At 33.1% G+C, this 13,850-nt stretch overlaps 1 protein-coding gene, 1 long non-coding RNA gene and 1 pseudogene across 2 annotated transcripts; all 3 read left to right on the top strand.

Moving 5' to 3' along the window:
• Window positions 1-4,267: 4,267 nt before the first annotated feature.
• On the top strand, window positions 4,268-6,450 carry LOC133203360 (piggyBac transposable element-derived protein 4-like). The gene is made up of 5 exons (XM_061339154.1): window positions 4,268-4,398; window positions 5,045-5,217; window positions 5,555-5,821; window positions 5,912-6,138; window positions 6,361-6,450. Exons 1-5 carry the CDS (start codon window positions 4,268-4,270, stop codon window positions 6,448-6,450), a joined length of 888 nt encoding a protein of 295 aa, XP_061195138.1.
• Window positions 6,451-7,344: 894 nt separating this feature from the next.
• Window positions 7,345-8,428, top strand: LOC133203330 (uncharacterized). Its single transcript, XR_009723393.1, has 2 exons — window positions 7,345-7,422; window positions 8,073-8,428. It is a non-coding gene; the product is annotated as an uncharacterized LOC133203330 (long non-coding RNA).
• A 4,830-nt stretch (window positions 8,429-13,258) lies between these two features.
• The window catches only part of LOC133203329 (uncharacterized), a 139,351-nt pseudogene continuing 138,759 nt past the window's right edge, over window positions 13,259-13,850 (top strand).

The following is a 13,850-nucleotide window of genomic DNA, read 5'->3' as shown; positions in this document are numbered from 1 at the left end:
AGTATGTAAATCAGAAGATTATGATTTCTACGCATTACGGAAGGAAGCCATATTAATGAGCGAAGAAGGTGTAAAAAAAAAAATGCCTAATTCGGAATAATAACAAAAAAAAACAACAAAAAAACAAAAAAAAAAAAACAAAAAACAAAAAAAAAAAAAAAAAACACAAAAAAAAAAAAAAAACTGAAAGTGAAGATTCACCTTCGTTCAACAAGCTTAGGTCTGCTATTGAATAACAACAAAAACAAATAAACCAACTCACAGATATTTTGAAAAACCCTCCTACGATTACACAAAATAAATTCACTGATGGATACAGAAAATGTTTCAATTGTCAGGAATTCGGTCATATTTCACGGAACACAGCAGTAAAACTTAGCCCCACTATCGACCGGAGTCCGACAGTAGACAGGAATACAAAGGACTCTCCTGGTATTTCACGCATGATTGAAGCATGTCCGGTGATTAATATAAAAATACAAAATGTGAGCATTCCTTGTTTAGTTGATAACGGATCTAATGTGTCAACAATAACAGAAAGTTTCTATAGAGAATATTTGGAAAAACCTGGAAAATCTGTGTTTTCGTGTAAAATTCAACTTAAAGCAGCTAAATACCGCTCTGGAAAACATAACACAAATGCTGATGTACTATCGAGATTACAGTGTTCTGAAATATTGTGCGATGTCACAGGATCATCTTCAATTCCGAGTGATTTGAATCAGAAGGGTATTTCAAGTGCAATTATTTCTGTACAGTTCGATCACACTTCCGGAAATTGACAGAGTAAAGATCAAAGAGTTACGGATGAAAGACAGAGCAATATCTACATTAAAACAACACTTGATCAACAAAATTGTGCCATCTGTTTAGTTTATTAAACAAGGCAAATTTACTGGATTATTACTGAAACAGATTCAACGGATATTTATGTGTGATGGAGTTTTACACAGGAAAGTGTCAGACCCAAAGTTAGGCGAATTGAAACAAATTGTGCTACCAATGTGTATGAAAAATATTGTGATGGAAAATTTACATGTCCATACAGGACACCAAGGTATTGAAAGAACAGTGAACATAGTAAAACAACGGTATTTTTGGCCAGGAATGTATAATGATATCAAGGACTATTGCAAAAAGTGTGAGCGATGTTGCTTAGCGAAACTTCCTACATCTAAAGTCCATACTCGTCAATAACATCTTATCGCTTCTGAACCTTTGGGCACTGTCACTATTGATTTCACGGTTTTAGAACCAGTGCAGGGTTTCGAAAACGTTCTGATTATCACAGATGTATTTACCAAATGGACGATAGTTGTACCTATCAGGAATCAACTTCCTCAAACTGTTGCCAAAATGTTGGGTAACAAACTGTTCTGCAAGTTCGGAATATGTAAAAGAATTAATTCAGATCAAGGGAGATGTTTCGAGGCAGAAGTTATACAAGAGTTGTGTAGAACCACCGTTCATCATCCTGCAGGAATGCGAACGTTTTAATAGATCTCTGTATAACTTACGTTGTACTTTATCTCCGTACAAAAAGAAAAGATGGTCAGATTTCATAAAAGCATATAATGTTACCGCTCATTCATCTACTGGATTTACACAATACTATCTAATGTTTGGACGTGATCCATACCTTAACCCCTTCACTTCCGTACCGGTCAATTCCGTACCAGTCAATTTGACCGATGGCGCAAAAAATGAGGCATGCGTGTTTTTCACACATCGCTGTTGAGCTTAATTTACAAACAATATTATAATGTTTAGTATCATTGTTCAGGACATTTTATGTACTTTCTTTCTATATAAAATTCACAATTGATTTTTTTACTTGAAACAAGTATATCAATTTTTTTATGTTAGACTATAGTTTTGCAAAATGACGTTATTTTGATATGCGACATTGATTTTTTGTACGACTGGTGAAATTTTAAATTCAGCGTAAAATAAATTTTGTCAAATACTGTCAAAAAGACAGTGTCCTAAGCTTCCTGAGTATATAAATATTTTTTTTAATTCTTTCCTTTTTGTGGTGAAAATTTATAAAATTTGATCACTTTTCCGTTTTTCAAGGGAAATTTTGGCCAAGTTTAAATAAAAAGAGTTTTTACTCATATTTAGGAATGGAAATAGGCAAAACTAAATCTAGATGGTAAGAGTACAGAAAATGTCCTATTCATTAGTTTTTATTTCATCAAAATCTGATACGTATTCGCTTTTCTACAGTAGTTTAAGTTTTGCATTCTCGGACGAAAAATTGTTAATTTTAATGGAAAAGTGATACAACGTAATGTGAAAGATTTGAGTTGTGACACGATTTATTACATGTACATGGTATAGATGTACATGTACCTCTAAAAAATAGAAGTCTAGCTAGTATATGCATGGAATTTAAAACAATACTGAATAGTTATTTATTTATTTATTTACTTTATTTATTTATTTATTTATTTATTCTGATTAGGATCTATTTCAACGCAGAAATTTAGAAGTTTCGTCAACATACCAGTATTAAATATGCTATTCATGTACATGTAGGCTTAATTGAGTGATTATTTAAAAATTATAACCTACATCAAACATTGTAGAAGGATTTTGTTAATTATGAAGATGCTGTTTCGGAAGACGTGAAATATTTATTATAAAGGTTTTATCATTTTTTTTTCGGAACATAATAATTCCGCATATTATTGTCCTTCCGTACCCGCATCACATGTGCAGACGCATGGACACCACGTGTTTCCGTTTCTACTGAAAACAACATGTGCAGCAAACGCTCGGAAGAATTTATCTTTAAACTACAGTCTACTTATTCTGCTTGACCATGGAAAACGACCTGATATCGTCAGACGAAGAGGATGCCCTAGATCTCTTGTTACAGGATGCACTTGATGATGACCCAAGCGATCCTGTGTTGAATATTGATGACATGTAAGTCTAGATCTACTGTTTTTACACACTGGTCAGAATTTTGATCAGGAAAATTATCAATTTGATGTGTATTTGCAATTTCGTGAAAGAAAGTACCTATATTTTTAAAAGTATTGAAACTTAGTAATGAGGGGAAAAGATTTAACAGTTTACAAAAAATTATTTAGCGTTGAGACATAGTGATATATTTTTAAGGTCCAGTCAAGGTCAGGAACGCGGCATGTTGCGCGTTGCTGATATTTGCATTTCGAACGGGGTATACAAATGATACATATAACGTAATATCCTAGGCCTAGTTCAGTGATTATGAGGACGGGAGTCAAGTAATAATTGACTGACCAGAATGTGGTTCGGTTCTTTAAGGGGAGCGACTATTTATTTATTTATTTTTTTTTTTTTTGGGGGGGGGGGTTAGGGGCAAAGTCTTTCGAGTCAAATTATTTATTTCAATGCTAGTAGACAGATTATTTCTTTCCAATATGATCTGAGACAGTTTACATTCTTATAAGTTTGTCAAGCCAAAAAAAAATGTAAATAAAATAATATAAATGTACAAGATATGTAACTTGTCCAAACTCCACAATTCTAATTTCATGAGGGGGGGGGGGGGGGTACATGTAGCACTAAACAAGAAAAATTATTTTCTTGCCAGTTGAGAACTGCAGCCCCCCTACCCCCATCCCACCACCACCACAACCCGAAAGTCATTTGGAACTTTGAACAAAAGCATGGCAATTTAAAAAGAATTTTTTTCATTAATATGTGAATTTCATGTACAATTCAGATTTTAATTTCTCAGTTTCATTTCCAAATTCTAATAATATTGTGTTTGGGGTGTGGTGTACTATGAAAAATTATAGGGTCAGTAGAGGACAAATGTATTGCAGTGTGTTTGTAAGTTTAAAAATATTTTTAATTTTAAAAGGGAATTGGTATCCCAATCTTCGGTTGGGAGTTCACAGATTTCTTCTGCCAGTGATGATCCACTCGCAAACCCAGATATGCACTGGAGAGATGCTAATGTAGAGGACACAGGGGCACCAGATCCGAGAACTGTCGCATTTCATCCAGAAAGACAGCCTGGCATTCAGTTGGGACGGCTCTTAAGGTTAAATATAGCAAAAAAAAACTCATGTACAATTTAATATATACCATAGACATGCATAGTTTAGAGAAAACAAAACATGAAAAATTATTCACTCTCTTTATGAATGTGCTCTCAAATTCATAAGCAGGGTTATGAGAAATACTTTAAGTCTTATATGTCCAGTTTTCTTTCAGATATAGCGCTAGGCAGTTCAGAGAACCAGTTGATTTTTTAAAACTGTTTTTGATGGAGGCTTTGGTTTTTTCGATCTGTGTGGCCACCAATCATCATGCCGAAATACTTATATCTAGAGGGGAAAGGTCATCCTATGCAAGTCAAGGGAATTGGACTCCTCTCACTGTAGAGGAATTGTACAGGTATTATTAATTCTAAATTAATGTCATTTAGATTATAAAGTGAATTTCCTCAATATCACCTTTACCAACTCGGGCTATTTTTGTATTACCTATGAGTCATTTGCATTTACCATACAAGCTGTAAACTGCAATTACATATTATATAAGTATGTACTGCATGTAGTTGCATGTAACATGGAGAATTTCACCCCAAGAAAACTATTGTCAACCAAGGTGCAGCCGAGATTGACAATGGTTATCAAGGAATGAAAATTTTCAATGTTTCACTGACCTACAAAGTAACATGCAATATTTATTATATTATACTGAATTTTTTATACAAATAATACAGTGAACAATGAACCCTGCGCACATAAATTCTGCACATTCAATATAATATTTTTAATATTAAATGTTGTCAAGCAATGTTGACTGTTGCTATGCTTGAGGGCGTGGCTTCATTATTCAGTGGGTAATAGTGTTTTTTAAACAAATGTTTCTTGACGTATCAGATTCAACTAGTTTACATCATCAAATCACTAAATATGAAATATCTTACTACTCAACTCATACATGAAACTAATGCTAACTTAGATTCCTTATTATGTGAGGTCAGCACAACTTGAACCATAACCATTTAAAAGAAATACACGTACTTTTGTTTCAGATTTCTCGGAATTATTTTATACATGTCTGTGGTAAAGTTCCAAATGCTAGAAAGGTATTGGTCAATGCAGGTTCTCTATAGGAACAACCCAGTACCAGGAGTTATGTCGAGAACTAGATTTCAGGCCATCTTATCCTTCTTACAAGTAACACCTCCAGCTGATATCAACAAAGGTTTCTCTTACTGTTTTTATGTATTATGTCTTTGTACTTGAAGAAGATTTGTGACATTTAAACCCTTCAATTAGCTTGTAAATATGTCACAGTTGCATTTACATGTATGTAACATAAATTTTAACTCAGTCTCTGAAGCTAATAAGTCAGGAAATTAATGCTTGCATTGCAGTTCTTGAACAAAAGTAAATGACTGAATTACAGCATTTTTTTTCTAAAAGGGTATCCCAGTACATTAATACTTTTTGCAATTTATCTTTAAATGTAGCATTTCTAAAAACTACAGATAGGGTCAGTGAAGCACAGTTTACATTGCTTTCAATCTTATTTTTAACAGCTGAGAAGTTGACGCGTGTACAGTCATTGGTTGACCATGTGAAAGAAAAGTCAAAGGAATTATACCAGCCACACAGGGAAATAGCTGTAGATGAGAGAATGGTTTCATCAAAACATAAGTTCTCTGGTATTCGTCAATTTATTAAAGACAAGCCTATTCGCTTTGGTATAAAGCTTTGGGTTGTAGCTTGTAACATGTCTGGGTACACATACGACTTCTTTGTTTACCTTGGTAAAAAGAACACCATATTTACTGATCGTGCAAAAAGTATTGGATACAATGTAACACTTAGATTATGTGAATCCCTTTTTGATCAAGGGTATAGGCTTTCTACTGATTGTTTTTATACATCTTTAGCTCTTGGCAAAGAATTGTTTGCAAGGAAACTTTACCAGCTTGTTGGGGTACTGAAATCAAACAGTTTATCTATACCTGATGAACTTAGAGATGTAAAAATTTGGGAAAGAGTAGCAACATGTGGTGACTTTAGATGGCACAGAGTTGATGAATTTGTATTTGTTCAGTGGAAAGACTGTAAAGTAGTCACTTTTATGTCACCTTTACACCAGGGTTCAGCTACAACTGTTTGTGAACGCACTATGAAATCTAGATTAACTTGGAACAAAAAAGAACTAGTACAACCTGTAGTAGCAAATAATTATAATAAATGTATGGGAGCAGTTGATCTTTCAAACCAGTTTACAAATAAATATCCATCTTATATAAGAACACAATATCATTGGTGGAAAGTTTTGTTTTTTCATTTATTAGATATAATGGTTGTGAATTCTTATATTCTTTTCAAGAATTTAGAAAATCGCATGAAAGTCAGATTACAAATTGTTCTTCAGGGTTTGGACAACTTGAATTCCGTGAATCACTTGGTTTGTCACTGATGGGTTTGAATGAAATGTGTGTATCAAAAGAAAGTGTTGTTAAATGTATACCTGAATTTTTAGATAAGAGAAAAGATTGTACATTTTGTAATGCTGAGGCAATACTTTTAAAGAAGAAGTCTCCTAGTTATAAGACACTTGTATTTTTTCCATCATGCCAAGTTCCTGTTTGTTTATCAAGTGACAGAAATTGTTTTAAGAAATGGCATAGTAAAGAAGGAGAAGATGTTCGAAAGAGTGCAGATTTGTCATGTAAAAAGAGAAAGCTATGAAAAACATCATGTATTTTTAAAGTACATATTTCTGATGTCCAGTGAATTCTAATATATGTACATATATAGATATTAAACTGCTATGAGACTTGATGACATTGCATAAAAGTTTCTCAACAATTATGTTCAACTTCTTGATTATCGATTATATTAAATTTACATATAGGTGTAATTTGCCATACATTTGTTGATATGTAAGCAATCATACTAGTTTGTCAGAATTTTTATTAAATTTTTATCAATTTTGGATATCTTTGTAAAATGAATGTGAAATTAATTATAAAAAGCATATTTAATTTTAATAAGTTTTTAGATAATTAATTTGAACTGTTTTTTTAAAGGAAGAAGAGTGAAACATTACAGTGTCAAATGGATAGTACCTCAAGTATTTTTGTATAATATTTCCCTCGGTCTTGTTCTCTTCTTCTATTTACAACAAAATTTCAGAGCGCTGAAGATTACTTGCTGGTGCGCATAAGTGACCTAAGCAAACTAATATAAAGAAAAAAAACTGTGCTTTTATTTACATTTGTGATTAAAAGGAATGTTAATTTTTACATGATACTGTTGAGGACAGCTGGGGTTAGCTGTTCTCTAAAAATTTCTACTTTATTGGCTTGGACAACAGACTGGGGAAGCAAATTCCATTGTATTATAGTTTGTGGAAAAAAGGACCATTTGTATGTTTCTTTTGATGCTTGTAAGTGTCTGTATGTTTGTGTGTGATTTTGTCTGGTTCTTGCATCTGTAGGTATAAGTATGTCTGTAGGTATAGCAACAAGTTGATGAACTACCTTGTAAAACATTATTAATCTGGTTGTGAGGCGTCGCTCAGCTAGTGTTGGCCACTGTAGTGTACTAATCATGTCTGTAACGCTACTGGTATTGTGGTAATTGTTATGTACATAGCGAGCCGCCCTTCTCTGAACCATTTCAAGTTTTTGTCTATACAGTGTCGTATGTGGATCCAAAACACTACAACAATACTCGAGTTAAGGGCGCACTATTGCTTGATAGGCTCTGGATTTTACTTCTGTGTTTGAAATTTTCAGATTTCGTTTAAGGAATCCTAATGATTTATTTGCATTTGCAATAATATTGTCATAATGTGTGTTCCACTTTAGATTTGACTGTAATGTTACACCTAAATACTTGGCTGAACTTACTGACTCAAGTACATGATCATGTAGAATGTAATTTTGAGAATATGTCCGTTTCTTATGAGAGATGGTAAGTTTAGTACACTTGTCTAGGTGGAAAGCCATAAGCCAATCAGACTCCCACCGTGCAGCTGCATCTAGATCTGATTGTAGTTTGTGACAGTCTTCTGGTGTTTTTATTTCCTTGTAGATGATACTATCGTCAGCAAAGAGCCTTAGTTTACTATGATGGAGATATTCAGGGAAGTCATTTATATAAATAAGAAAAAGGATAGGTCCAAGGACTGTTCCCTGGGGCACTCCAGAAGTGACAGATACAGAAGTGGAGGAAATGCCATTTATTACTACTGTTTGTGTTCTATCTGATAGAAAATCATGAATCCAGTTTAATGTCTGTTGTCTTATACCATAGAATTTTAATTTGTACAGGAGGCGACGATGGGGAACCTTATCGAAGGCTTTAGCAAAGTCCATTATGATTAAGTCAGTTTGTATGTTGTTATTGTTTTTGTATGTTAGTTCTTGGATAAAATCTATTAATTGTGATTCACATGATCTTGATTTCCTGAACCCATGTTGTAAATCATATAAGATGTTATTGTTTTCTAGATGGGCCATGATGTTGCTTGTGATTATGTGTTCCATTAACTTGCAACATATGCAAGTCAATGAAATTGGCCTATAATTTACTGCTTTATATTTTTCACCCTTTTTAAAAGCTGGAGCTACATTTGCATGTTTCCAATCAGTAGGTATCTCACCAGTTTCTAATGACTTTGAAAATAATAGTGTAAGGATAGGTGTGGCTTGTTCTTATAGGTCTTTCAAAACCCTGCCATTTATATTGTCTGGTCCACAGTCCTTATGTGAGTTTATATTTGACAGTAATTTCATAATTCCTGTACTCCTAATAGATATAGGGGGCATGTCAGGGTGGGGGCCTGTACCTTTGTCTGGTATAACTGTGTTTGTTTCATTTGTAAAAACTGATTGAAACTGATGGTTCAATAAATTCGCTTTTTCCACTGTGTCTGTTATTAGGATTCCCTCATTTTTCAAGGGCCCAATCCCTGAATTTTCTGTTCTTGTACTTTTGATGTATGTTGCTTAGCAGCCAAAAATATTAAAAATCAAATTGAATTATTTTAAATAAACAGTAGTGTAAAAGGCGTCTATTTCGGTTTTGTAATTTTTAATTTATTTTCTCATGGTGGAAGGAAAAGTTTGAAAAAAGAGACAAAAATCTGAAGCACAAATTTTGCACTTAATGACATTTGACCTTTATGGCCTCAAAAATATTAAGGTTAATTATTGCTAAAAACCTAATCAAATATGTTTGAGGAATATCTTTTTAAATAATTTGATATATGCTAAACCTTATGCTTTGTAAGTATATTGATATTATACTGTATGGAGGCAGAAATGTGAATTTTAGTTAAAATTGTACTATGGGTATTGTTACTTAGCAACGAAAAATATTCATTTATCAATTAAATTGATTAATGTGATAATGGTGTTTTAGTTGTATCTTAGTAGGCTCATCAGCACATATAATTAGAATCTCTTGTATATCCTTTACGTTATTTTGGCTCCATATCTTACTTAACAATATCATGGAGTGCACAATAGTGTCAAGATTGATTGAAAACAAACATATACAGCCGAAAAATAAAAAGATGTTGTAGTTGCTAAGCAACCACTTAAGAGTCATTAAACACAAATTTAAACTTAAATGGTGTATGAATATTGCAGTTCAGCATAATGCCTTCTAGAGAGTGTTTTCAGAATTTTCTATTTCAGCATCCATTGTGTAAAATTTTAGCAAGAATACTGAAAAGTGTTGAAAAAGTTGATGAAATTTTTGCACTTATTTGACCTTTGACCTCCTAAAAATAGTTCTAATGAGGTCAAACTTTAAGACAATTTATCTTCTGTATATCCCTTTTAATTTTATGACCTCACATCTGACTTTAATGTGTGCTGGAATGCACAAATGTGTCTAGGATGAGTAAAAAACGAAAATTGCTGCCCGAAAATTAAAAAAATATTATGTTGCTAAGCAACCCCTTTTAAGTCATTACATACAGAATTGAAAAAAAAGTTTATGTGATTCATGTAGTACAGTATAATGCTCTTTTGTGAGTATATTCCAAATTTCCTATTTCAACGTACATCATTGTAAATTTTTAGCTTGAAGATTAAAAAGTATAAAAAATTTCGATAAAATTTTGCATTTAATTGACCTTTGACCTCCATTTCTACTAATAAGGTCAGTCGTTGGGTATGTGAATAGTCATGAAAAATCATCTCTAAAAATTTTCCTACAAAATGGTATGCATTATGCCTAGCTTTCTCCTTTGATTAAAAAGTTAGAAATAATTTGATAATACTCTGTCAAAATGTCTCCAAAATCACGTAAAATGCGCCGGTAGAGAAAGGGTTAATATAGACCTTCTTTTAGGAGATTATGACAAAAGTCAAACAAAGGACTTGGACCGATGGATTCAACAAAGTAAAGAAAGTTTGCTTATCAACGTGCACTGCAAGAGACCAAACATAATGCAGAGATGTGAAAAGAATCCCACGACAAACTTATCACAATTTCAGAAATTTCCATTGACGACAATGTATACCTTAAAAATCTCAACTTCCGAAAACGTCATGAAATTCAGGATAATTGGAGTGATGTTTCTTACTTGGTCACTGAAATTCCTTATCAAAATTCTTCTGTGTTTCGTACTGCACAAGTGAAAGACCCATGTGCTGTAAAGGTAGTGAATCGATCCGAAATCAGGAAATGTTCTTTATGATGTATATATATGTATTTCTGGGATATATTGTTCTATGAAAGTGAACTTTGAGGGTGATGTGTATATTATGTTATGATTTTGAATGTTTTTTTCACATTATTGCATTAAATTCTAATTTTCCCCAGCATTTCTTATGATAATAATTGAGGGAGCTACGTTGTATCTAGCACGTGTCTGGGAAATTGATTATTGAATATATATTTTTGCACGTAAAAGCTGCCTTGATTTACATGTGATGAAGGTATAGATTAATTAACCTTGTCATTTCATATGCTGAGGACAGCCCTTTTTTGGCTGGGGAGAGTGTAATCAAGTAATTCCATATATTCTATTTAGACGACTATCGAACTCATTTTTGTAAACTTTTTTTTTCGATGATTTGAATCAAGTCAGTGAGATTCTAACATTTTGTAAGGGCTTTTGTCGAACACTCTTTTGTAATCTTATTCCTGACTGGTGTATTCTTTAAATCAACTCAATCCAGTTGCGCAGTAGATTTGGGTATAAATACACAGGTTCGATTAGAATTTCTTGTCCCGCCAGCCAGTTTCAAGGTCACGACACCTCGTGGTCGTGCTGTTCATATAGGTATTTGCTTTTGTAATACTTTTCTTTTTCATAACTTATAATTTAATTTTCCATTTTCTATCTATTTCATATTATATTTTGTCTAATGGGTAGAATAATTTATGTATATTTTCTTTCTAGACACTAATGTCATTGCCGTTTGTTTGCTGTTAACTAAAGATATAAACATGAACCTGGTGTTCTTCTTCTGCTCGATTACACTATAAGGACTTTGTTAGCAAAAATAACCTATCATAGGGTCGTATTTTGGCTTATGTGTATCATACCAATTGGTAGGTCTTTGTTTTGAGACTAATTTGACTACATAATGTTCTGTCTACCTCATCAATACACAGGGCTCAAGGCAACTGTGACTGGTCAACAGGGGATGCTTACTCCTCCTAGACACGTGATCCCACCTCTGGAATTTCTATAGGGGTTCGTGTTTTATGCCCTAGCTGTTGAAACATTTGTATAGTATGTAGAGTTTTATGTGAATGATCACTGTTTGTTATCTTCACTTTGTCATTGATAAGATGACAAGTGTGAAAAGTTTATGCATAACGACTAAGGGGCATAGTCTTTATGCATATTGGACTTTCAACTGTCATTAAGTTAAGGCTAGTTATAGGCGTTTCTATGCAAATGAGCTGATAAAAACGCACGAGAGATATATTTTTTTATTCAGAGAAAGCTTTGATTTATTTTCTTATGCATACTTAGTGCCATCGATATGATATAGCCAGTACACGGTATGACGTCATATTATGACGTCATTGTTCTTACCTACACGAGGTTATAAAACACATCAACAAAACAGCGTCGGCGCAAGGGATAACTCTATTTAATTTTACATAAAGAACGTATAATGCTAAGAAGAATATTACATAGATTAATAAAACTGCTACGCAAATCCTAGGCATTTTCTCATTTCATCGGAGTTTGAGGAAACTTATACCGGACTGACTGTACATTTTTACCCAGATTCAACTTAAAACTTTTCAAATAGAAATAATACAACTGAGTTGTTGATATTTATGCAGCAATACCGGCAATCTTTGGGATATTTTGCTTCTAAATATACCTGTTTCAGTAAAATAAAATAGCGCTTGCCCATGCGCCGAACCATTTTTGTGTATGTCTTTTATAATCTAGTGTAGTAAAGAACATAAATAATATGATGTCATAATGTGTACTGGCTATCTCATGTCGTGGGTAACAAGTATTTATTAGACAATAAGTTTTAGCTTTCTTTGTATAATTGAAATAGTCTTTAGGCATTTTAATTATTTTATTTGCATAGAAATGCCTATACGAGACATTGATACCTTTCTGTAAATTAACCCCACCCCCCCCCCCCCTTTCCAAGGAAAAGATAATATGTACATCCTCTTTATAAACAAGTCATTTCTCAACTGAGAACTCTTGTGTGAACCGTCTTGAATTTATATAGAAAAACAACAAAAGACAAATCTTGAAATTCCAACATTAATTGAGGGCAATCTAATTATGCTAGATGAGCTGAATCTTAATGATACATTCTCCAGCAAGACATTTACTAATTAATAATGATGATAACAGATGGACAGTGTGTAATTCTATACACACTGCTTTTTAAAAGTGTGAAAATTACCTTTGGAGTTGAGAAGGACACGAACACTTAAAAAAATGTATCAAAGGTCACAACTGTCAAGAATTAAACAAATATGATGCTTTGGCAATATTTACAAAGTAGAAAAAGATAGATAGTGTCAGTGTTAGTTTGGTACAAGATGGTACAACTGTCGATAATAAAGTTAATCTCCGCTGATAAAATATTGAATTGCCATAGTTTCTTGCTCAGTTAAATAGAGAACACAAGAGATTTAGCAGGTAAAAAAGTTCTCATTTTCAACAAATTCTTTTTTACAGTGCACGTTATTTCTTATTCTTTATAATTAATTACTGAATTTAATTTTTACTTAACTGTACAGAATATTAGAGATCCTCATTGGGAAAAATGGACCCTAGATTGAGCGCCCAGGATATCATCAGATGTGACCTTTGTAAAGACAGAGTTGTACAAATGTACTGTAACTTATGTCCCATGAATCTGTGTAAAGGTTGTGTTGGGGAGCACATGTCTGATGTTTTTAAAAAGCATGATGTGGTGCCGTTTGATTTGAGAAGATCCAAACTCGTGTATCCTCAGTGTCAAACCCATTCTAAAGAACAATGTGAAATACACTGTGAAGATTGCAATACTCCAGCATGTTCCAAATGCGCAATGTCTGAGAAACATAAGCGACATCATTTCAAGAGTCTAATGGATTTAGTAAAATCCAAGAAAGAAATTATTGAAAAGGAAAGGAAAAGATTGCAAGAAACAGTCTCAAAATTCGAAAAGATAGTTTACGATATAGAAACACAGATAAGCGAAATCGAGGGGAAATATGAAAAACTTTCATCAGAGGTCACAAAACATGGAGAAGAATGGCGCAGAGAAATTGACAATGTTATACAGAAAAGCAAGGAAGAAATTAATGAAATGAGAAACCAACACAGAGATACCCTGAGCAAACATCTTAAGGATATTAACAACTTTGTTGCTG

Source organism: Saccostrea echinata, unplaced genomic scaffold (assembly GCF_033153115.1).
Source record: "Saccostrea echinata isolate AGI-Se365-2 ecotype Australia unplaced genomic scaffold, CSIRO_AGI_Sech_v1 ptg000050l, whole genome shotgun sequence".
Classification (NCBI taxonomy): domain Eukaryota; kingdom Metazoa; phylum Mollusca; class Bivalvia; order Ostreida; family Ostreidae; genus Saccostrea; species Saccostrea echinata.
Note: the sequence above shows the minus strand (reverse complement) of the source record. Positions and strands in the feature narration are given on the sequence as shown.

What these genes read in the sequence shown, in the direction of transcription:
- LOC133203360 (XM_061339154.1), top strand. Translation starts at nt 4,268, where the DNA reads ATGGAGGCTTTGGTTTTTTCGATCTGTGTGGCCACCAATCATCATGCC. An exon ending in TCCAGCTGATATCAACAAAG is followed by an intron (nt 5,218 to 5,554) that starts GTTTCTCTTACT and finishes TATTTTTAACAG; the next exon opens with CTGAGAAGTTGACGCGTGTA. An exon ending in ACCAGGGTTCAGCTACAACT is followed by an intron (nt 6,139 to 6,360) that starts GTTTGTGAACGC and finishes ATTCTTTTCAAG; the next exon opens with AATTTAGAAAATCGCATGAA.